At 44.1% G+C, this 23,551-nt stretch overlaps 2 protein-coding genes across 5 annotated transcripts in view; both read right to left on the minus strand.

Annotated features, from left to right (window-relative positions):
• Positions 1 to 12: 12 nt before the first annotated feature.
• On the minus strand, positions 13 to 13,818 carry LOC138637303 (hepatocyte growth factor activator). The gene is made up of 14 exons (XM_069725860.1): positions 13,522 to 13,818; positions 13,340 to 13,403; positions 12,892 to 12,985; positions 10,529 to 10,596; positions 10,296 to 10,439; positions 9,157 to 9,288; positions 7,387 to 7,497; positions 6,762 to 6,936; positions 5,790 to 5,887; positions 4,382 to 4,646; positions 2,707 to 2,846; positions 2,061 to 2,201; positions 1,609 to 1,751; positions 13 to 331 (listed from the first exon to the last, which is right to left on the minus strand). Exons 1-14 carry the CDS (start codon positions 13,570 to 13,572, stop codon positions 158 to 160), a joined length of 1,800 nt encoding a protein of 599 aa, XP_069581961.1. The 5' UTR covers positions 13,573 to 13,818; the 3' UTR covers positions 13 to 157.
• A 1,205-nt stretch (positions 13,819 to 15,023) lies between these two features.
• LOC138637299 (regulator of G-protein signaling 12-like) overlaps positions 15,024 to 23,551 on the minus strand; it is a 36,371-nt gene continuing 27,843 nt past the window's right edge. For all 4 annotated transcript variants that reach the window (XM_069725851.1, XM_069725853.1, XM_069725854.1 and 1 more), the window contains 4 exons: positions 23,326 to 23,384; positions 22,768 to 22,879; positions 21,979 to 22,527; positions 15,024 to 16,308 (listed from right to left, as the gene is read on the minus strand). In XM_069725851.1, the coding sequence (XP_069581952.1) occupies positions 16,040 to 16,308; positions 21,979 to 22,527; positions 22,768 to 22,879; positions 23,326 to 23,384 (989 nt within the window). In that variant the 3' untranslated portion in view covers positions 15,024 to 16,039. The remainder of the gene's footprint in view (positions 16,309 to 21,978; positions 22,528 to 22,767; positions 22,880 to 23,325; positions 23,385 to 23,551) is intronic.

The raw sequence follows: 23,551 nt of genomic DNA on the forward strand, positions 1-23,551 counted from the left end.
CAAAAGTTTTATCAAGTCAGTAAAGGTTTATTCAGTCACAAAATATTTCACAGTTAGAAAGATAACCAATAAACTTCAACAAACATTACAATAATAAAATAATAAAAGTTACAAAATAATATTGTGCAACATCTCACATGCTAAACATAATGTACATTCATGAAGCCTTGGGTTGGCGTCTGAGCACTGAATCGATCCAGTCCATATAATTCACCACTTTTGTGTAAACTCCAGGTTTCCCAGAGCGGCCGCAGCCCTCTCCCCAGCTGATGATCCCGTACAGGAAGCTGACATCATTCCTCCCGCAAGCCAGCGGGCCCCCGGAGTCACCCTGGGGGGGGGGGGAAACACATACGGTCCACACGCATAAACATACAAGCACGGATCAAAGTGGAGGCGCACAAGCAGCTGACTCACACACTTGAAACCTAATATATTACTAAAAATTGCACTCTGCCCGCGGAGTAAACAGTACAACTGTGACATTTAATCTAAGAGGAAGGAGCTCAAATATTCTACACTGCGGGTTGAGTAGGTAGTCTGGCGCTGCTGATGTCTCTGAAGCTCACCCTCACCAACTTCCCCCCCCCCCACTCAGGAGACCCCCTGCTGCCATGTGAAGGGCTCTTCCATTAGTCCGATACCTCGAGTCGGCCGAGGTACCGGCGGTGTAGGCTCTGAGTTCGTTCTGCACAGAACACTTGTTGATCAGTTATAATTTCCAATATTCCTTCAATAATAAAAAAAATTTAAAATTTAAAAAAAAAAAAACTAGCTTGCCCATTTAGGGTTTTACGATTTATCAAAATGAGGTTAAATAACAAATGCAAACTGGAAAATTGTCAAATTACATTTCACAAAACTTACAAAATATACCTCCAATTTAAAAAAAAAAAAAAAAACAGTACGACAACAAGGTCAGACTAAACGAGCAAGCTAAAATGAGTTTTAGGAGGGACTTTACACAAGTTTAATAATGGCTCTATGTTGCGTTTGGGAACATTTCCCATTTGTCCGCATGACTTTGATTTCTGTCCGTTACCGTACACAACAAACTGCCTACACGATGAAGACAAATTTATGAAAGCAGTTGTGAAGTGTCGTTTAACGTCACAACGCCCTGCTGTAACCAGCCGCGGCCTAAATTAACCACAGAGTGATTTATTTTGATGCTGAGTCAGTATATGTCTTCCTTTCATCCCAAAGGTTGCCATGGCAACGTCAAACCTACTTGACACTACTCAGGTGTGTTTTCCCACATTCTCACGTCCCAGTTGCTTATGAGCGCAGCATCAAAACCCAATCCTGGATCAACAGTCTTCCTCACTGCGTGTTTGTACTTTCTGTTCTGTGTCTGTTAAATAATACTAGTAAGTAGATAGTAAAAAAAAAAAAAAAAAACTGAAATCAAAACATTATGACAAAGGTGAACAGATTTGATCCCAGTCTGTCGCACAGCGCCGTTTGAATCAACCTGCAGTAGATTTTTTTTTTTTTTTTAATTTAATTTAAGTGACGTCTCCATTTGGATGCTGTTCTGGGATACGAAGCACCTCACTGGCAGAAGATGATTTAATAATCGCCACCTGCCTGGAAATGTTTTCCTACCTGGCACGCGTCGACGCAGCCGTTGAGCCCCGCGCAAATCATGTCGGCAGTGACGTGGTTGCCGTAAATGTCTGGCTTCTTACAGGTGTCGTGAGGAGTGAGTCTCACTCCCGCCTCCTGCAGGGTGGAGTACCCCTCCGCCTCTGTGCAATGAAACCCATTTAATAACCATTAAAGTACAGGAAAGTGAAACCTCATTCACTCCAACAGGACTGCGGCCAGGATTTAGACAATTCTTCTTTTACATGCATTAAATAAAGTGAAATTCAAAGTGAAGTTACCGCTGACACAAATACAGCATGCTCTGCGGTTGTTGTTTTAATGTAAAACGGAGGACTTCTTTCACTAGTGGTGCGCATAAAAGAAATTAAATAAAAATGCTCTCAGTTTCTGTGTACAAATGGAAACAGCTGTTACCGCGACGAAACTGAAACGATGTCTTCATCACTCACTCTCATCCATATGTCCCCAGCCGCTAATGGTGCAGCAGTAATGATCGGGGAACGTGGTGCTTTTGTCTGGCAGACAGATGGGCCTGATGAATGGGGTCCTCCTCACGCACCGCCCGTCCTGCTTCTTCAGCTTGATCAGAACTGGCGAGCAGAATTATAATGTCATGAAACGGCAAAAAAGTTATGGAGCAAGTGGCAGACTTGGAGACTCCGTTGTCCCATGAAAGTGCCACGCCCGACTGTCAGTGAGTGAGTGAGTGTGTGTGAGTGTGTGTGTGTGTGTGTGTGTGTGTGTGTGTGTGTGTGTGTGTGTGTGTGTGTGTGTGTGTGTGTGTGTGTGTGTGTGTGTGTGTGTGTGTGTGTGTGTGTGTGTGTGTGTGTGTGTGTGTGTGTGCGCTCATGCGGGGGAGCGCAGGGACACAGCTGTTCAGTGACGCACAGCTGTGCACACACTGTGTGTTTTGAACTGGGACAGGAGGTCTTCAAGTTTATGAGTCACTGCTATGTGTGTGTGTGTGTGTGTGTGTGTGTGTGTGTGTGTGTGTGTGTGTGTGTGTGTGTGTGTGTGTGTGTGTGTGTGTGTGTGTGTGTGTGTGTGTGTGTGTGTGTGTGTGTGTGTGCGTGTGTGTTTACATTTAATGATTACCAATGTCATGCAGCGTTGGATTGAACACTGAGAACTGTTTCGGAAAGACGTACTGCTCCACTCCGAACGTCCGGGTGTTCGGACCGGTGATGTTGAAGTTCTGCTGGCCGAGCACCACACGAATTTGAGACTTCAGCGGGCTGCGGACAGACGTTTTATGTTTTTCATCAGTGGTACAACAAAGTATTCGCTCGTGGCACCCCACAATAACGTAACATTTTTTTCGAGTCATGAGAAAAGTCTGCTGGGTTGACGTTTCCAGTCCTGAACCAGGTTAACTCAACAACTCCAGAGTGGACGCCTCACCACGATGTTTCTTTCAGCAGCACAATTTAGCCACGTTTTGCCTTTATTGCAAAGTACCAGTAGAGGTTGACAGGAAACGTAGGGAAAGGACGTAATGAGCAGATTGACATAAAAGTGTATCTGAACCGAGCGAAGTGACGTCCCCCATTGGTTTGTGAACGGACGTAATGAAGCCCCCAGTTCAGATTTCGGCCGACGGCATCTTGCTGGTTCATAACAGAACCAGAAGTGCCCATATATGGGCGAGCCGGGGAGGAGCGAGCGGGCGATCAGACTCGATCCGATTGGAAACCCGAGGGCACTACGTCCCGCCCACCGATAGCTGAAACCTGACTGCACCGCAGGCCTGTCAATCAAACAGACACGGCTTTTTGAGGCTTATTTCCGAATTAATAATGACACTATTTTCAGATGGGCCGCTAAAAAACTAATAAGAAGGAGTGACTTCAGCTAACAACACCATAAAGATCAATGGAACAAATTTACTGGCTTTGTTTTTGATGAGAGAAGTTGAATATGAGTCTATGGAGCTGGACACTTTTTGGAGCCGACCCCTAGTGGCACTCGGTGGTGTTGCAGCTTGAAGCACTTCTGGATCAGCCTCATTTTTCAGACCCAGAAGCTACGTTCACATGATCTGAACTGGATTTTGTTGCTCCCATGGCCTTTCTTCAAGCACTAATCTAAAGATAAACCTTAAGCACCACAACTATTATATTTATATTTAAATCCCTAGTGTTTCATTCATTATGTTCAACACTTTTTGAACAGCGGGGTGAAATGAATATCGCTCGCTTCAAACAACCTCGTCAAATCCCGGATGGTACTAAAATCCAGTTGAATAGTGAACGTGAAACCTTGCAGAGACAACAAACTGGATCTTCTTCAAACAGCCGGTCTGGTGAAATCTGATACTTCAGTCGAGTGTCATGACTTCAAGCTAAAGACCTCTGAACTTGAACAGAGGCAGCAGCCTGTTCACTGATGTCAGAGTGAAGTGCATGCATCTGCATGTAAACATCATGAGACGTTTTTAGGTTTTCCTCGAACTGGATTCTTGTCTAAATATAGCGCGTTCGTGATGCGGTGATGTTGAGGGGTCACAGCCGTTTGAGTTGGGACCTCTTCTCCAGCTACAGCGGTCAGAAAACAGTTCGACTCCACAGCAGAGAATCACACGTTTTCTGGAGGATTTTTTTCTTTACTTATCTCACTCTAAATGCTTTCAGCCTTTTATACACAGACCGATAAGGGCTCTCAAGAACAAAACATGTCTTTTAGCTCGCAGAAATTCCCTTAAAAAAGGCCCAATGACTCAAACCTCCGTCTGTTTTTCCAGCGTTCATGCCAAAGTGAATCCACGACATACTTGCGGAAGAAGCAGTGCGCCGCAGAGACGACCCAGCAGGAGGAGATCAGACTGCCGGCGCAGAAGTCCGACTGTCCGATGTAAATAGCCGCCATCCAAGGATGAGTGCCCGGCAGGGCAGCGTTCCCGCCCATTATCCGCCCCCGGGCTATCGATAACCTCTTCTTGTGCTTCGTCCCACACACGGGCTTTCTGGCCGGCTGGGAAGAGTCGGGTTTTTTAATGGGGGGCCGGACGTTGAGCGGGTAAATCCTTCGAGATGAAGCTGAAACAAGTTAAAAAAAAAAAAAGATGTCAAACTTAGAAGTACAGTTGCAACTAGAAACTACAACTTTCTAAAAAAAAAAAAAAAAAAAAAGAACTATAACTAAACAACTACGAACTAGTCTAGCAGCTACAATGTTTTACTCCTAAATACCTCTTCTGAATTTTGATTTTGCCGCCGGCTGATTTCCCCCTGCAAGAAGCACAAAAAAACCAAAACCAAAAAGGGCTGTTCTATAGGGTGATAATATTCGGATGACAGAGTGTCCTCTCGCCGCAAATCATACGTTAAGGAGGCCACAGCAGATGGAGAAAAGCTTGTGAAATCTGTGCACAACCCTGGTATCACGACTGTGCCACATCCCACTCACCGCATAAACATTTGGCTCCACCTGACATGACGTGTTGATTCAGGGTGAGTCATGACTTATATCCCCCGCATCTCATCCAGCTCAGGTTTAAAAAAACAAAACAAAAAAAAACTCTTTCACTAAACCAGTCAACTTGGCTGAATTCAACTTCAGAGAGCGACGTGACTCAGCGGAGATCAGCCGCGGGGTTTTTTTTAGTTTTTTTTTTTTTTTTTATCACAAACGCTTCATCAAAAACAATCAGGATTTCTAATTAAATGTGGAGGCATTTAATCCAGAGGCATTGACTGTGTCATATAAACAAGGCTGAGAGAGAAAATATTGTTGCACTGGGTGACCTTAATGAATAACTTCTCATACTCTGTAATGATGAATTGAAGAGTTCAGACAGTGGGCATCAAACAAGGGCCGCTGATTTAAATATGCCATGAAAAAAAGGTCTGGCGTTTGTTTGGCTTTGATTTACCTCAACAATAAGGCCCAAAAAATTGTACAAACAGATCTGAATCAATAATGCGGAGAAGGTGAGAATAAAATAATAATAATAAAAGCAACTGATAAAAGCAAAATCAGGCGGTCTGGTCAAGCTAACGTGTATTTTATAGTAAAGCACCCAACGCGTGCCGAATACACCCCTGCACTGATAGCACCAACTAAATTACTAAATAAATACGGAGTTCTTTAACACGCTAGGATTTCTAATCTGACAAAAATAACAACAACAACAACAACAACAGCATAATGAACTGCTTCCCCGTGCCCTGTTTACTCACACACAGCCATCACACAGGACGGGACGTCACAGTACTCCCAGGAGATGGCGCTGTCATTTAGCGTGTAGCACCACGGCTTCTTGTCCCCATCTGGGTTTCTACACACACAGAAACACGGCGGACAGAGAGTGTGTGTGTGTGTGTGTGTGTGTGTGTGTGTGTGTGTGTGTGTGTGTGTGTGTGTGTGTGTGTGTGTGTGTGTGTGTGTGTGTGTGTGTGTGTGCGTGTGTGTGTGTGATGATTCTCGTAGGTGTTAAAGCTGCAAATATGCAACTTTTCCAGCAATAAACCAGCAGTGAATGTACACGAATCCATCTGAGCCGAAACGTTTGCCTGTAATTGGATTTTTCGTTGACGTTTTCTTTGACACGTCGCGTTTGCAGCGGGTATCTTGCACGGCTGCTGGGTCGTCATAGCAACAACAACAGCTGAGGGAAGCAATAAGAAATTGGACGAAGAGTGAATGCACCACAGAAGAAAAAAAAAACATGTTTTTTTTGTTGTTTTTTTTAATCGCGGGCTACATTCACCATGTGCTTCTTTAAGTGGTGTTTTCTTTGTGGTTGCTGGTGTGCTCGAAGTAGATCGTCCATGAGTGACACGTGTTGGCACATGAAGTTGACAGATAAGGGGGGCACACAGCTTTTTTTTTAGCTCCTGGTGAAAAGTCGGATGTTGCAACTTTCAAATAAATTCAAGGAAGTAGTTTAAGGAAATCTGGTGTTTTCAGATAAGCCCGTTGGTTCTTTAGCTACCAGTGCTGTGTTTAAATATTTCCAGCTGGTTGAAAGTCTTTGGAACATTAAGTTGAATCTGTGAGCAATTGCAGGGGTGAGCATAAACACTTCTGGAAGTAGGATTACAACCTAACGTTTCTCTGTCGTGATGCTACTAGAAATCTACAATAGCATTTGATACATCTGGCAGGATGTTTCAGCACACACACACACACACACACACACACACACACACCTGCAGTAGGCATGTTCCCCGATGCCCCTGAGGGGTGATGCAACCACCGTGCCCACATGGAGCTCGTCAAACAGCAGGTCCGAGTTCCACCGCAGACACCGGGCGCCCGACACCACGGTGCCCACCACCCCTCTGTAACCTGTGCCCCGGCTGTTATAGCACTCTGTCTCCGGCTCTGCACACACACACACACACACACACACACACACGCAAAAACATATAACAATAATAATAATAATCTCTACCGTGTCTTGTTTCCACAGTAAATCGCAGGTATGTAAACAATCAGAAAGACAATGCAGTTGAAGGTCTGTGCATTAATGACATCAGCTCCAGTACAATTTTAGCAGCTTGCTTTTGTCTACACCTGCTACCACTAATCAAACGAATTAACACACACACATGCATGAACACGCATGCACCGTGTAGACAAAACCTACATAAAGAATGTCCTTCGCCTGCCTGATAAAAGCAGGTAAGAACAACTCTGTCTGGCTGTATGCTGATCGCACTAATCAGAAAATGTGAGTCCTGTTTTTTTTTTGTTTTTTTTTTCATTAGATTATAATGATGCTATTTAGTCAGAGCACGTCGTGTATTTCCTCACAGAGTTGCTGTGACTTACCGAGGCTGCAGTCCGCTCCGCTGTAGCCACGTCTGCAGTTGCACACCTCCCTGCCGGTGGACGTGATCAGCCGGCACGCTCCATCGTTCTGACACGGGTTCGTACGGCACACTGGACACGTCACACACACACACACACACACACACAGTGTCACACTTTATCATTACCTATAAACGTTTTAAATGTTTGTTTCATGATTCCTACTGCATTGCCATTGTTGGAGTTGAAGTGAAGTGTCATGTGAAAAGGGTCACAAAGTCTTGGCTTAAAAATTAAAAAAAAAAACACGTGAAATGTTCATTTTTGCAAATCAAAACCACGTTCAGAGGTGATTTTAAGATGTGCTTTCAATCGGTTTTCTACAGATGTGTCTCGCTCCGGATCTGATTTCAAAAACAAATCTGATTTACCGGCAGTCTGAACAAAGCTGCAGGGACTCTTCATTTCTACTCAGCAGGGTTGGGTTTTTTTTAACGTCTTATAACTCCCCGCTTTGGTTTTCTGGCCTGCAACTTTACTGTTTAGCTTTCCATTGTTCTCATCAGCAATTGCAGCAGGCAACTGTTTTTTTTGTTGTTTTTGGTAAAAAAAAAAAAAAAGCTCCGCTACATGTCCCACACCAAACGGAGATCGACAGATCAAATTTGTGACTCGCTGCCGAACATGGTGGAAGTGGAGCATTAAGCCGATACAGAGACAGATGCCCAAGATGTGTTAACGTCAAAAAAATGAACGAGAAGAATACTGGAATTAAGTTTGTCGTGTGGCCACAAACATGACACCAAATAAACTCCAAGGCTGCTCTGTCGGCTACATGTGTCAACAGGCAACTGTTTACTGACAGAGAGGAAAAAAAAAAATCAAACTAAATAAATCGCACTCCTGAAATGTGCCTTGCAGCTCTGTGCTCTAATGTAAATCTAATACTGTATATCTGGCCCGGAGGATTCCCTTAAGAAACACTGCAATATCTGAAAAATATGCTGGAGAACAATGTCTCCACATGTGTACTGAGTTCACCTGACGAGCACAGGCGTCTGTGTTTTGGCAGATGAATCCGTCACTTTAATTTGAATTCAGATAAGACGAGAGATAAAACTGATCTCAGCACAAAACCAAAAATACGAACTGAAAACCATATCGAGGAACATTCAGGTTCGATCAGCGGAACGGAAAGATTCGTTTTTTCCATGACAACTGTAAGATAAGCTCCTCGCATCGTGACAAAAGAGTTTGAGCACTGGGAGCATGAAACATCATCTGGGCTTTGTGTCAAGGAATCTGTTAAATGCCCACGAACATCCCCCCCATTGAGATAAAAGCACCTTATGGACCCACAGGGTGTGTCCTAAAACACCATTCCTGATTCACAGTGAGTCATATAATCTGTCTTTTCTTCCACGGCGAAGTTACTCTTGTAACTATGGTGCTGTGATCAAAGAAAGGGTAGGGCCCATCTTTCATATCTGCCGCTGGGGGGTGATTTGGATCGAGGGAAGAAAAAAAAAGCATTTTTCATGCCAAGAGGAGAAATCAAGCTCCGCAGAAAGTTTACTCAGGTAGCACTTGTTGCATCTTTAGTTGTATATTTTTATTTGTCGTTTTCAGCAAAAAAATGTACCTCATTTACCTCAATTTGGCAGTTTGTCTCATGAATAGTGTTTAACTAATCGTAACGGCACCGTATTTGGTTTCACTCTCGTCATCCCAACAAAAGCAAAGACGAGACACAGTTGGAGCGTGACAACGGAAGCAGGTAGTGCGTCTTACTTGTGTAGCGGGCTCTTTCACACTTGATTTCCTCGGCCACACATGTGCACTGTTCCACGTTGCGGAGGTGAATCCGTCCCCAAGACTCTCCGGTGTCATAATAGCGCAGGTGTACGGTTTCGTAGCACTTCTCTGAAAGGCCGACACGACACACAAAAGGTGGCAGGTTGAAACGTGAGCGGAGATTGAAGAGCCCGGCGGAGCGTTCAGGGCACATTTCTTAATGGCTGAGGGTGCATTCAAAGTGGGTAGAGTATTTTTGGGGTTTTTTTTTACGTTTGTTTTTGTAGCGAGCAATTTATATTACTTCATATGCGGATAACTGATTTTCTATTGACTTCTCTGACACTGAATATTAAAAGGGAGGGAAGAAAAGGAGTGTTTGAAATTTCAACAGTAGTTTGACAAAAAAAAAAAAAACAGCCATTTCAAATTCTTCTGAAAGTAATATAAAAACAGTTTTCATCTTTTCTTTTTGAACATAATAATCTCACCCAGGCTTTGAACAGTGAGATCACTGTCTATATGAGCAAATGGACATTGCTCTGATGTAATTTGTTGGTTTAGTTGTCATGATGTTAAAAAGGGGTCTAAACTAATTAAATGCCAATCAAGCAAAACTCTATTTGCTGATTAAGACGATGAGTTGAGTTTGAAAGCTCAGGAAAAAAAAAGCTTGTAAATAGATCCTTGATTAAAGGTACTATTGTAAAATTACTGACACAGTCAGAAAGGAACTTTTCCATCACATCACATCAATAAAGCTAATGTAATGAAATCTAGAGGAGATAAACTCTTTAATCCCGTTAACATGTGTTTCTTTTATGCAACATGAATGTGATGAAGGAGTTTGTTGACATGTTTCTGAGGAGGTTGTGTTTCCGTCTGTGGCTGTCAGATGATTGACAGTAAGCAGCTTAACGTGCACATTGATATGAAAACACTCAATTCAGGAAGTAGAGAGAAAATAGGATCTGACAAAAGCAGAATTTGAGGCTTTATGTTCAGCAATGGATTTTCTAGTGGGGCAATTGTTAACTATGGTACGTCCTGCTAATACTGCACAAACATTGAAATATTTAAAAACAAAAAAAACGCTTTGAATTGACAAAATAATAATAACAACCAAGGCTACCTACTTTGCTCACACAGTGTGCCGGTGAAGCTCTCGGGACAGGAGCATTCAAACGAGCGTCTGTGTGGGATGCGCGTGCACACGCCTCCATTCTGACACGGATTCACCCGACACGGATTTGTGATTCCACGAGACATGTGGACAGAAACTGAAAGAGACAAAACAGGACAGAACACAATTTACGGGAAGAACAAAAAGCAATTGGGTAGTTTGTCGTTAACTAACCGGTGAACTGACCGTGAGTTTTCTCTGGTGCGCAGAAGCCCCACTGCCTGTCCCGGTCAAAGTTGTGTGTGAGAGAGCACCTGCGACAAAGGAAACAGAAATATAATACAGCCACCAACAAGTCCTCTAGATTATAAACCAAATAAACATCTACAAGGAAATTGGGGCTGGGAAATACATGTATTGTGAGACAATATGAAGATGATCCTGTTGTTCTGAAAAAGGGAGTTCCCCAGGGCTTTATTCTGGTGCCTCCACTTTTTCTAATTAAATATCAATGATATATGTGCCCCTTTGAAACATTCAACGGACCACCTGTTTTGCTGATGGTACAGTCCAACTTGCAGTCTGACTTGAAGTCACTGCAGCATGCCCTCATTGATCTGAAACTACTTGTATATTGCAAACCAAACTAGACCTGTACCGTTTGCACCTACGAATTCAAAGGTTCCATCCCTGAAAGTCTAATCAAGAAACTCAAGATTACTTTGGGTTACTTTTATAGATAAAAGTCATCCTTCTCTTCATCCTCATGTAGATATAAACATCGTAATCTCTACTGGATTACACTAATACAATTTACAGAGTTGCTTGTCTCGGTCTTTATCACGCTGCTTTCAACTACACGACACTGCACTGTAAATGTTGGTTGAATGGTCTCCACTTGCTTTACGCAGGCTTCAGCACTGGTATTTATTAATGTACAAAGCTATTCTGGACAGATTACCAATGCTCTAAATTTGTTGCGTATGTCCAATGACAGGTTAGGCTTAAAGGTGCTACTTGTGTGACCTGAGACTTAAAAATAGTTTATTGTACTACGGCCCGGTCTAAGAATGAGCAGCAGGCTAGACTCAATCTAACCTCGCTCATCTCTCAAACCTGTTTTAAACCAAATCTAACTGGTGTTACCACAAAATCGACTTGCTTTAATGCAAAACGAATTTTGTTATTGCTCCGTACCGCTAATGTCTTGTTTTGAAACAATTTATTGAGAGTACTTAATTATTAACGTGCACCTTACAAGTAGCTTTATGCTTATTTGGACAGGTCACCATTAAAAAAGAGATTTTATCTCAACATTTCATTTTTTATTACTTTTCATCCTGCATCATTATCTAGTCCCATCATCTCGTTGTTTGTAGTTCAAATTAGCAAATGTTAACATGCTGAAGGGCTAATCTAAAATAGTGAACACAGGAAACATTGTCTGCCAAACATTTCATGCACACCAGCATGTTGATGTATTCATGTTGATGTTAGCTCAAAGAACCAGAGTAGCGAAGTGGAACCTGACAACTCTTCTGTGGACAGTTAGTCCTGTTATTCTGTAGGATTTGTACATATAGATATTATGACATGAACATTGTTTGTACAACGACGGAGGATTTTCTCCACCCGGCTCCATTATTCTCCAACCGACACTCACTAACTCTATCAATCATCCACTAATTTCATCAAACTAACACCGACATACCTCCACCTATTAAACCTGCGGTACATAATGGCAAACCGATTTTGACATCCAGCCAATGAGCACATCACAAAAGCACGCAGGGTCATATTGCTGTAACTTGATGTGTCGGTGGACCAGAGATGTTGGGCCATATATAATTGCAATATACGCTGCTCTGACTTGTTGGCATCCACCCCTCCTGTCTGACTTCCAAATAATGATGAGTCGAAAGCTGTTCAGCGAGTCTTTGGTTGTTTTTTCCAAAATAATATAAAAGAGGATTTTGTTGCTGTGTCACAATCTCAGGCAATAAAAAAAAAAAAAAGCATTATGAGGGTTTTACTGTGGCAGCTGTGTATACAGCCCGAGGATAAACTGTGTGCAGCAGTACATGTACTACAAACCTCAGCTTTAGTCACAACTTCAGTCTTTCTTATACTATGTGACCTTCACGAACAGTTGGTTATGATAACACTGTATTATGATTAAAAAAAAAAAACCTAAAAAAAAACCATTACAAACCCTTCTGACAAATCAGTAATGAGCCTCTTATTAAAGGATTTTCGCTCATTGCCTCATGAAAAAAATGTGTGTTCTGCAGACACCGTTGCATAAATCTCTCATCACTGTGAGCTGTAATTAGTTGTATACACCCAAATTACACAGTGTCCCTTCCAACAAGTCCACAAACTGTACCACTGCAATGCCTGATGGAAAATACCCATGTTTGTGTTCTTTTAGGGAAATAGCAAAAAGCTGTGATGTAACACTTGTGGGAGTGACGTAGAGACGGTCCATGAGTGTGTGTCTGAAGGAATATGACGAGGCAGCACTTCTGCTTGTCACTTGTTGAGCTGTTACACTCGTTAGGGATTGTTCATTGTGACCAAAACAGTAGTTCCAGCTCATAGGGACTCACCAGGGTCTTGTGGCGAGGATGGTGATGCAGTGATGATGGATTCTTCCACCCTGACGAAATGGGAATTTACATTCTTTACCCATTGTAGTAAGAACTGGAAAGGGAGCAAGAAAAAAAATATATATACATAAGTTAGTGACTTTTGTACCACACAACATGGGGCAAAATACAAAATAGTGAAATGAGAAAGTGTCCAAAACATTTGCTCTTCCCTTCGGACTCATTTCACTGTGTGATGAGGGGATATAAATCCTGGAGCTGCATCCCCTCATCACACAGTTAATTATTTCTCATTTAAGGCAGATAACAAACAAACAAACAAACACTAGCGCCCTTATTCTTTATGGAAAGCTCCATCACTGTTTCAGTGACTAAAGCTGATCACCGTTCACTTTTTCAACCCATGTGTTTCCTCTAAATTAAACACAGCACTAAAGTGAAACCTCACCTCTCCGGTTCTCCTTGTATGGCTCGCTGGAGATCACTGCTTCAAATCTCGTCACTGAAATTTGCTGAAATCAAGGAAGAGAAGTTATTGATTTTTACGCAGTCGCCAAAAAAAAAAAAAAAAAAAAAAAAAAAAAAGCAACAACCCGCGCACAGGTGAAGGTAAAGATGTTCAAAACTTACCGCTCCTGCACTGAAAACACAGCATAGAAAAAGCAGCGCAATGCGAGCCATCGTGGAAGTTTGTGTCTGCTCTTGCCTTGCGTGTCCGGAGAAACTTAATTTCCTGAACTCGGGAAGGGGGTCCGTCACGTTATATCTGTCAGTGTCAGACTCCTCAGCCTGCGTATGGTCATAGGAAACGTGGGAAACCCTGCGAGTATTATCCTGTCCCTTACGATGTCAAGCTGTATTGAGTAAACCCGTTGCGTCATCACGCTCGTCTCACTCCGAGGGATCCTCCGTCCCGGGCTGGTGTTCCCCTCAGCACCTTCTCTGCAGACGCCCACGGTTTATCACCGCAACTTATCCACGGAAGGGGACACATCAAAACTTTCCACAGGCGGAGGTGATGGCGAGGAAACACGGCAGCAGTTGTTAATGTCACTTTCTGCGTCACATAACACAATTGTTTGTTAGTTGTTGAAACTGTGATGGCATTGGAAAGTTAACACAACTGCAATTTTGGTCATTCCACCAATGTTACACATAAGTGCCCTGCAGTTCTATCTTTAAGTTCTTTACTTCTTTTTTTATTATTATTATTATTATTCTTTGTCTTTTTTAAATCTCATTCTGGGATATGTTGTATTTTTTTCAGCGTGATCGAGACAAAATTCAAGTCATCTTAAATGATCTCCTTTCTTGTTCTACTTATTTGTCTGTCAAAGTTCATCGAAGACAAATGCAGTAATTAACTTTCAAAATAAGAGACCCAATACATTGTGCCACAGCGAAGTAGCCACCTTAAAATAGATTAAAAAAACAAAATTAAAAAAAGAAGCAGAGGGGAGAAGTAGTTTAGACAGCAAAACATTCACAGGTGGACCGCTGACTTGTATCTCAAGGCGTTCGAGATAAGAAAGCGTCCGACAGGGTTGTGACTTTAGGATCTGGAAGCAATTCTGTTCAAATGAAGAACTCGATTAGGAAGGTGCCTTTGAAATAAGGAAGGAATGAAAGTGCTGAGCCCAACTATCAGCTTCAGGAGTTGTCAGCATTCCAGCACCGACATGCTGCGTCAAGACAAACTCTCCAGTCCCATAATCTAAAACCTCTCATTTTCACCAGCTGTAATAATCACTCTCCAGCTAAAAAAATATACAAAGAGGAGGACTGAGCAGCACTTCCATATAAGTGACCAACCCACATCTGAAGCTAGAGGGTCTTCAGAGAGGGAACCGTTCGACGAAGACAGTGATACCGTTAATCATTGACAATGCTGACTAACTTAGGAAACGTGTTTTTGCTGGCCACATCCTCCAAGTAGGACGATTCAGGTCTGTGAGTTCAAGACTTTGGCTTATAAACTACCAGAGAAATATTTCAAGAATTTGTTGTTGTTGTTGTTTTTTTTTTTTTTTATTACGAAGACGGTGAGAGGTCAGGACGTAATGGCGAAGGGTTCCTTCCAATTACCCAAATCAGATCAGATCTAGAGGACAAAAGTCATGAGTGTGACTCTGTTGGATTTACAGCCATCAACGCTTTTTAATCATTCAACAAAATTGGACAACCTCAAAAACCACAAAAGTAGGAAGTACAGGCAATAAAAGTACCGTCATGTATTATCTGGAAAACATAGGAAGACAATATGAAACAAGAAATAATCAGATATCCAAGAACATTGTGGTTTGCCTCCCGTTTGATCCTAAAAACAGAGTCCTGTCTGGCATGTGGTCCGACAGCGGGTACCACTTTCTAATAGGGCGACCGACGGCATCCTGACCAAAACAAAGTACAACTCATGGCTCACTTACTTGTATTTTGGGAGCTTTCAACTGCATAGCACAGCCTTCCCCGGTAAAAGACTTGCAGTAAACAGTCATTTATTATTTTTATTTTGTCAAAATACATATTATGTTAAGAAGCTGTAATAAATAAGCTCAATAAATGGTTAATTCATTATTTAGCACTGCATTTTGTGTATTTATTTTTTTGACTTTCTGGAGCTTTTAATCACATTTCAGTCTGAGCTACTGGACTCTGTAAACTTTAAGATGTTTCCAGAAGTTTGTTACTTAACAGCTTCATTAATGCATGATCACCTTGCCTATTCATTATCATTTTTGATTGCTGATTGGCAATAAATAAACCCATTCATTTCAAGTTTCAACCCGTGTATAATGTATGCCTTATCAGAAGCTGGTACCCAGAAGTCAGTTTAAGGTTTCTTCTATGGTTGTCTTCAGTCTAACATGGCTCTAAATAGAATGTCTTTGCACTTAGTTATTCAACTATACCAAAACAAAAACATACCACTGTCCCAAAATCACAACCAGTACTAAAACTCAACAAGAAGCCGCCAGAATTTGTAACAAATATACAATATCTATCACGATAATACCGATTTTTTTTTTTTTTTTTTTTTTTTTTGGAGAGGACATTGACAGCTTGTACATGCAGCCCCATTGTTTGACGACTAATTCTCTTTCCGACGACAGCGCTTCGGGCTTAGAAAGTGCAGCAGTGGGGGTTCCCTTCAGACAATTGTGGCCTTGTAAAGGTCTGTCTGGCTGTCCTTGCCCTCTGGTGCGTTCTGGGGCATCTGGGTGTTCCTCATTTTGCTCTGGCACTCTCGCAGCTCCGCGACGTAGCCCTGGAAACTCAGGCTGAGCTCGGAGTCCTCTCCCCGGGATGTTTCCTGCGCGCCCTCCTCCAGATGTACCCCGTCCACATCCGTCACCTCCTGAACCGTCTGCCCCTGTCTGGCCGGCGATTTGGTGTCGGGGGTTGTTTCCGTTCTTCCCTCTGTTTGTGGGAGAGAAAAAAAATGTAAGACATGGAAGACTTAAGGTGAGTTTGATACGTCAGTCAGCCATATTTGGTTGCGTCGGTTAGGTTTCGTCGTGAGGAGTCAGATCGATTGGGAAAGAATATCATCATCATCATCATCATCACAGCAAATCAGAGGCAACGTATGGACTTGTATTTCCCCCTGAGGCGCACTGATGAGTGCGTAATGGCAGAGACTGACGGAAAATGATTTTATAGTAAACACGTGGTCGCAGGTCTTTTCCATCTCTGGTTTTGCTGGAAACCCGCTCAACTCGCGGAAGAAAATTCGACGAGACTTCAGCGGAGCGCGACGCGCGTACCTGAGGTAGATTGGGTGATTTGCATTCTGGGAAACCAAAACAACGCGCTGAAAGAAGCTAAGACGAAATAAACACGGTAGAGAAATGAGAGCAACCGCAGTTCAACTCCTCTCGCACTTACGCTGTAAGTGGGTCTTTTGTTGAACAGAATTAATTACTGCCACTTTTAATAAGCAAATCAGAACAAATTTAATTTCACATATTATCAAAAAGGACCCTTTTACTCAAAAATTACAACACATTGATAAAAAATAACTCCTACTTTCCCATAATTGCTCTCTTAGTAACTTCTCATTACACTGCATGACAACCAGATGTTAAGTGTGATTTCATGTAATTAATTTCAAATCGGCTCGAAGAAACTTTGTCACACATCGCGTGGGTGGGTGCACGCGGATTTTAATTCTATATTGCTTGAATAAACACTTCGTTTGAATGCGTTTGTATAATTTGACAACCGTGCAGTTGTGTAATCTGGCCAGCTGTTGTCAAGACGAACTTGATGACGTAACTCCTCCGCTCAAACTTGCTGAACTCGGCTGCCAAGTCATGGAAAAGAACTGACTGGAATTGGGACGAAACGTTTAGGTCAGATGTGCTATAGTAAATATAATAGCACTGTAATTTCCAACGATGCAGAGATGCACGACCTCATCGGACAGCCCCGATGACACATAATAATCATAATAAATAAAACGTCCTCCGACATCCCCCCCCCCCACACTCAGCGAGCTACAAACCCAAAGTTTCGGGGATTGCGGCTTCGGTGAGCGATGAATGAACTTTCCACTTCTCGTCTGAAACATGTGGCCCCGCAGACTGTAAACACGAGGGCCCAGAATCACTTCAACGCATCGGCGCTGGCGGTGATTCACCGCTGCTCAGGGCAGATGTAAACACAGCCCGAGCAGCTGCCCTGAGCACAGACCCCTCGGCGAAGCACAAGATCAACCGCTGCGTCGCGCTTCCGGAAAGGACAAAATCACGACATTGGTGAAAAAAAACCAACATTTCAGGTTTTTTTTTTTTTATTTTCTCTGTCACAGAGTTTCCCACAGTATGTGAACAGGATGAATTTATTCATCCGTCCGTCCATCCGTACCCAAATTCTGAGGACCGGGACTGAATTGGCTTTGACACGATTAAAAACATTTTGAAAAATACTTTTTCCCTTCAAATATAAAAAGAGGTTTTAATTGCTATGTTTGGTTTTTTTTTGGTGAAATATTGGTTTTACCACCACTGGCTTACAAAATGTATTTGAAAACGTTATTTGGCTTTTTGCCCGAGGTGCTGCGAGCTCACAAGAAGTGATTATTTTCATGATCAGTTGATCTGCCCATAATATCCTCAAGTAAACACTTTTTGTTTGGTCCTATAAAATGTCAGAGATAAGTGAAAAACCTAAAGAATCCCAGAATCCATATTGACATCTTGAATTAAATGTTTTTATTTCGCCTGACCAACAACACAAAAGCCAAAGATTTTCAAGTTTACGGTCGCATGAGGTCAAGAAAATGTTAAGAGGGAATGTTTTTCAGTTTTGCTGGAAAAATGACAACTACAGCAACGAATCAACTACTGAAATACATGGATTTCCCGTCGATGGACTAATCACCTTGGCAACTGATAAAAAAAAAAGAAGAAGTTTGGGAACCACTGCTCTGTTAACTTGCATAAACATTAGGGGACCGTAAAAAAACCCTCCGGGTCGTCTGCAACAGAGTGATGGGACCGTCCTACTGTGACCACTGAGCCAGCAGCTTGTCTTTATAATAAATGACTTGGGAGATACAGAGTTTTAAATGTGCCCATTTGTCTTTCAAATATTTTGCTTACTCAACGGAAGAGAAACCCGCACAGTCATGACTCTAAAGTTGAAATAATATGGACAAATATGTCCATGCATCTTTCTCCCGCTCATTCTCTCGACCCCTCCAGCTGACTGTGCCGTGACGTGTACAAAAAAAAAAAAAAAGATGTCCTGACACCAGTCGTTTATAACACCGCCCCGCCTCCCGCGGCCGGTCCCGTCAGCAGCGGGGGAGCCGAGACAGGACCAGCCGGACTGGAAGGGACCCAGCTCCGGTCCTCACCGAGGCTCGCTGCCAGAGATCCGCGTCGAGTCCTCCTCCTCTGACCGCCAGATGGACGATAAGGCTGGCCCGGGGCCAGAGGCTGTCAGCTCTTGAGACAGCGAGACGGGCCTGACGGGGTGAACCGATGCCTCAGGTGCACGCTGAATCGTTACAAAGCACTTTTGGGAGATAAGAGTCCTTTAATCTTCCCTGTATTGATGAAATGTTTCCTCTGAGCAGAACCGACTAATGTCTTGACAGCAGAGAGGAACGGGAAACAATCTCAACGGACACTTGCTGAATTAAATTACCATTCAGGCATATTCTACATCAAAATATTGGTCTTCACTTTGCTCTGTAAAGTGCCCCGAGATCACGTGGTGCTGTATGAGAAATCTAACCGTGGACTTCACTGAATCTACTATGTTAAGAGGGTGAAACCAGTGCCATGTGAATGGAGTTACGCTGTGTGATGTCGCCCCCTAGTGGGCATCCTCCTCCTGGCCGAGCAGAGGAGTGACTACAGCCATGAGTAGGAGATGATGGCGGGTCTCATTCCTGGTCCCTGTGGGCACAGACCCCGATCCCTGCTGCTGGTTTTGACGTTTACCGTCCAAGCGGCGCTAATTTACACCTGCCGTGCCGAACGAAGGCAGCAAACAACTTGTAAGGCCAGATATCCTCTCATTACCGAAGAACCCTCCAACCTCGGGGGGGGGGGGTCACTGTTCAGCATGCAAAGTTACATTAATGATGTATTTGTTGTTTACTGCGAGAGTAACTGTGTTGTCGACTGGATCTCCAAGTACCCTGTGATCTTTTGAACACAACGGGGAGTTTGCAGGAGAAAACCTCTTCTATCCACTTCCCATGTAAAAGAAAAGATCAGCAACCGGGCTTCATCTCGACTGCGTTATATAATTTCTGGTTATGGGGACGTGACAAGCAATTACCGTCATCTACTCCATCACAACAGCGGAGGGCATCGAGCCTGACAGTACGACACAAACCGCAATGACCGAAATCGAGCAGGAAGACGGTAAAAGAGCTCCTACACTCTGTGGGCGTTTGTCTCTTAAGCTTCTGATGAAGCTTGTGAGCATGAAACTGCATCCAAATTCAAAATGTAACACCTTCGTAAAGTCTCTAAAAAAATATAAAAAAAAAAAAAGTGGGAAAAAGTGGAGGCGTGTTAACTCGCCACAATCTGCAGATCCTCAGCTGCTCCAAAGGTGGCGAGCGGCGTTAAAAATACGGCCGCGTTGAATCGTAAGCCGTGTTCCTATTTCAGCAGGTGGGAGAAAGGAAGATGGGGGCGGGGGGGGGAAGAAATAGGCAGTGGAGATAGATGGAAACCAGCAGTGACAGTTTCTATCTGTAGCTCCGTCAACTGGCGGATAAGGTTACCATGGCGCCCGGCGGTGGGGAAGAATCGGCGTGATGCACTTAGCAACCAGAAAAAGAGGAGTGAAGCTGTATGAGAGCTGAAAGGGCTTCGATTCCTCATTCCATCATCTTGTGTGCGTATCGCCTTTCCGTTAAAGGCCAGCTATTAATACAAGGCGGTGAGGTCGAGGTCGAGGTCGCGGCCCTTCGGTGAAGAGCTTTGATGTGCGAGGCTCATCAAAACAAAACAAAAAAAAGAGCAGGCTTTGCTGTCGGAAAAAAACACGTCGAGGGTGATTATCTTCTTTCTTTGTCGACTTCACAGCGTTTTCTCTGTAAAACGGCTTCCTGCCAGAGTCAGAAGCGTGTTGTCTCTAATTGGATATCTGAGCACAGGAGAAACTTCAAAGACATTCAGCGTCACACCTACTGCAGGAGAAACCGGCACCGTTACAGATCAAGCCGAGGCTCACCAAAAAGATCTCTGACACATCTCAGAGTGGAAAGAGGGGGGGGAGGGAGGGAGGGGGAGGGGAGGGAGGGGGAGGGGGAACCGGGACTTTGCACTGCACACGCAACGAAACCAACACCGGAGCGAGCTTTGAAAAGTTTCACACACGACACAAGATAAAGCCTGACACGACACAGAGGCGGCCCCGCGTTGAAACCCCCCCCCCCCCCCCCCAAAAAAAAACCAAAACAACAACAACAAAAAAACAACCTAAAACAAAACATGACACAACAAAGCAGGCGGGTCGAGACCGAACGGACACGCCGCGCTGAAAACAAGTCTGAGCGGAGAACACACAGCGAGCGGCGACACCGGGAGGGAAACACAAAACGAGAGGAGGAAGCAACGAGACAGAGTGAGACGGAGAGAAGGCAATGTGGAGGCGGGAAGAGAGAGAAGGAGAGGGGAGGATGGAGGATGGGGGGATGGATGGATGGATGGAGGGATGGATGGGTGGATGGGTGGGTGGATGGAGGGAGGGGAGGGGGGGACTGATCTCACAAACGTGTAAAAAGACAGACGAGAGTGATTTCCAATTCTAACATTTATTAGATCTATTCAATCACAAGTACAGAGTATATTGGCAGTGATTATCTACAACAGGCACCTAGGGAGGGAGGGAATGAGATCACAGAACGACGGGCACTTCAACAATGTCACCGGCACTCAGGAGCACTTGTCCACCAAAATTACTAATTATTTTTCCAACGTTAATGATGTTTAATGACTCACCGTGTTTTTTTTTGTTTTGTTTTTTAAGAATTGCATAAGGAAAATAGCTTTTTGACACCGACATTGTTGAATTGCTCTGAACTGGAGGAGGTGGGATGGAGAGGGACACAGCACTTGTCAACATTTAGTGTCTGTCAAATATCGATCGCTAATCTGGTATTCATACTCTCCAATCAGTCACATCTGCATGCACCCAGAACTACTAAAATAAAGGGAATATTTAACGCCAGTCACATGGTAGACTCAATTTGTTTTCGGGGGAAGTGACTTCCATGTAAACTTTACTCACTGAACAAAATGTACACATCACTATTTACAAGATGATCGGCGTGTAATTGTGATCAATCACGCACACACATGCTTTGCTGAGTTTAATAAAAAAAAAATTAAAAAAAATCGGTCGCACTGAGAAAGAGTCATTATCAATTAAAGTGCATCAGAGTCAGTGTAAAGGGAGTTTTATCGTGAGAGTGGTCCGCTTCTGACCACAGAGAGCACACACATGCACATACCACACAGACACACACACACACACACACACACACACACACACACACACACACACACACACACACACACACACACGGTTGTAACGTTTGTTACACTGTGGAAATACCTGAACTGGACTTTGCCTCTCCACCTGCGTCTTGAGGTTGCGAGCAGGGTGGTGGTGGGGTGAAGTTGGCTTCAGGCAGGCTGCTCTCGAAGGACGGCACGGACCACGGCGAAGGAGGCAGCAGAGTGCTGTTGGGGCTGTTGATGTCGCCCTCGCCCACCAGGGTCAGGTCGGCGTGGGCGTCCTCCTCCACGGTGCGGAGGCTCGGCCGGGTGTCGGAGGGCCGGGGGATGGGGGACAGGTGGGTGCCGAAGGTCGGGTGGCGAGGCGGCGGCATCAGGCACCGCCTGGGCGCGGAGTGTCCGTTGGCACTGGAGCTGAGGGAGGAGTCCAGGCTCTCCGAGCGCAGGCCGGAGGTGAGGGGACTCCGCGAGGAGAGGCCGTTCTCCCGGCTCTGTTTCAGGGAGTCGGGGGTGGAGCAGGCCAGGTCGGAGGAAGTGGGCGGAGTCAGACGCAGGAAGTCGGGAAGCACCAGGTCGTCTTTGTTCAGGAGGCCACGCTGGTCGTTGGCTCGGGTGCTCTGCGCTCGACTCAGCAGCTCAAAGAATTCTAGAAAACAGGTCAGAGAAGAATTCTCACTTCAACTTCTCCAACTGGACCGCAGGAGAGGATTAGTCGGGTTTAACATGCAGCACAGCAGCCTCACACCTGACTAAGAAAATAACCCGTCAGAGCTGCCAGTTAGTCCTGAGGCAAAGCAAAGCTAAGAAATCCACCACAAGTTGAAAAAAACAAACAAACAAACAAAAAAAAAACAGAGAGAAAGAAATAAGGAAAAGAGGGCTTTACCTTCAGCTTCATCTATATTAATCTTTTTCTGTTTTCTCTTTTCTCCTGGGAGTCCTGAGTCTGGTCCACTTGCTCTCACAGAAAAGTCCTTTGGTGTTGACCTCTCATCTCCCTGCAGATGCAACAATAACAATGCACTCTGTTAGGGGGATGGAGGGACGGTGGGGGAGGAGGAGGAGGAGGTGGAGGGGTGGGGGGAGGCTAAGCATGAGCTGCTAAGCACCCTACTGAGAAGAGTCCAGATTTACTGAGGCCTTCACGTAAAGATGAGCCTGGTCCATCGGCTTTACCGACCTTGAAGGTATCTCGAACCAAAAGTACTAAGATCTGCCGTCGTTACTCGGAAAGCATGAGTCAGCCGCAGGCGGTGTTAGGGAGAGGAATACAAAAAGACCCATCGGAAATGAACACCAAGTGATAGCTGAAGTGTTAATAGAGCTTAATGTGGGCCGCCGTTAAATGACAGTGAACGATGCAGAAGCAGCACAGCGACAGGAGAGGACACATCTGGATTTTATAGGACCGCGTATGAGAATCAAAGATGCCACGAGAACTTACTGCCGCAGAGAAGCTCCTGGTGGGAGGGTGGCCTTTCAGGGAGGAAGACTTGGGTTTGTCTGTTTGACAGAGAGAGACAGACGTACGTGAACATAAAAATCAACAGGTCGAGAAAGTGATGAGAAAAGAGATATTTAAGAGAATATGTTCTGGAGACAGTGCCGTGTTTCAAATGGCGTGCTTGCGGACTAACGGTCACTATTTCAAGTGAGTGAAGTGTTTAACA

This window comes from Brachyistius frenatus, unplaced genomic scaffold (genome assembly GCF_029030835.1).
Source record: "Brachyistius frenatus isolate BFR_SWC_R1_liver_20210118 unplaced genomic scaffold, ASM2903083v1 Contig_454, whole genome shotgun sequence".
NCBI classification, from domain to species: Eukaryota; Metazoa; Chordata; class Actinopteri; family Embiotocidae; genus Brachyistius; species Brachyistius frenatus.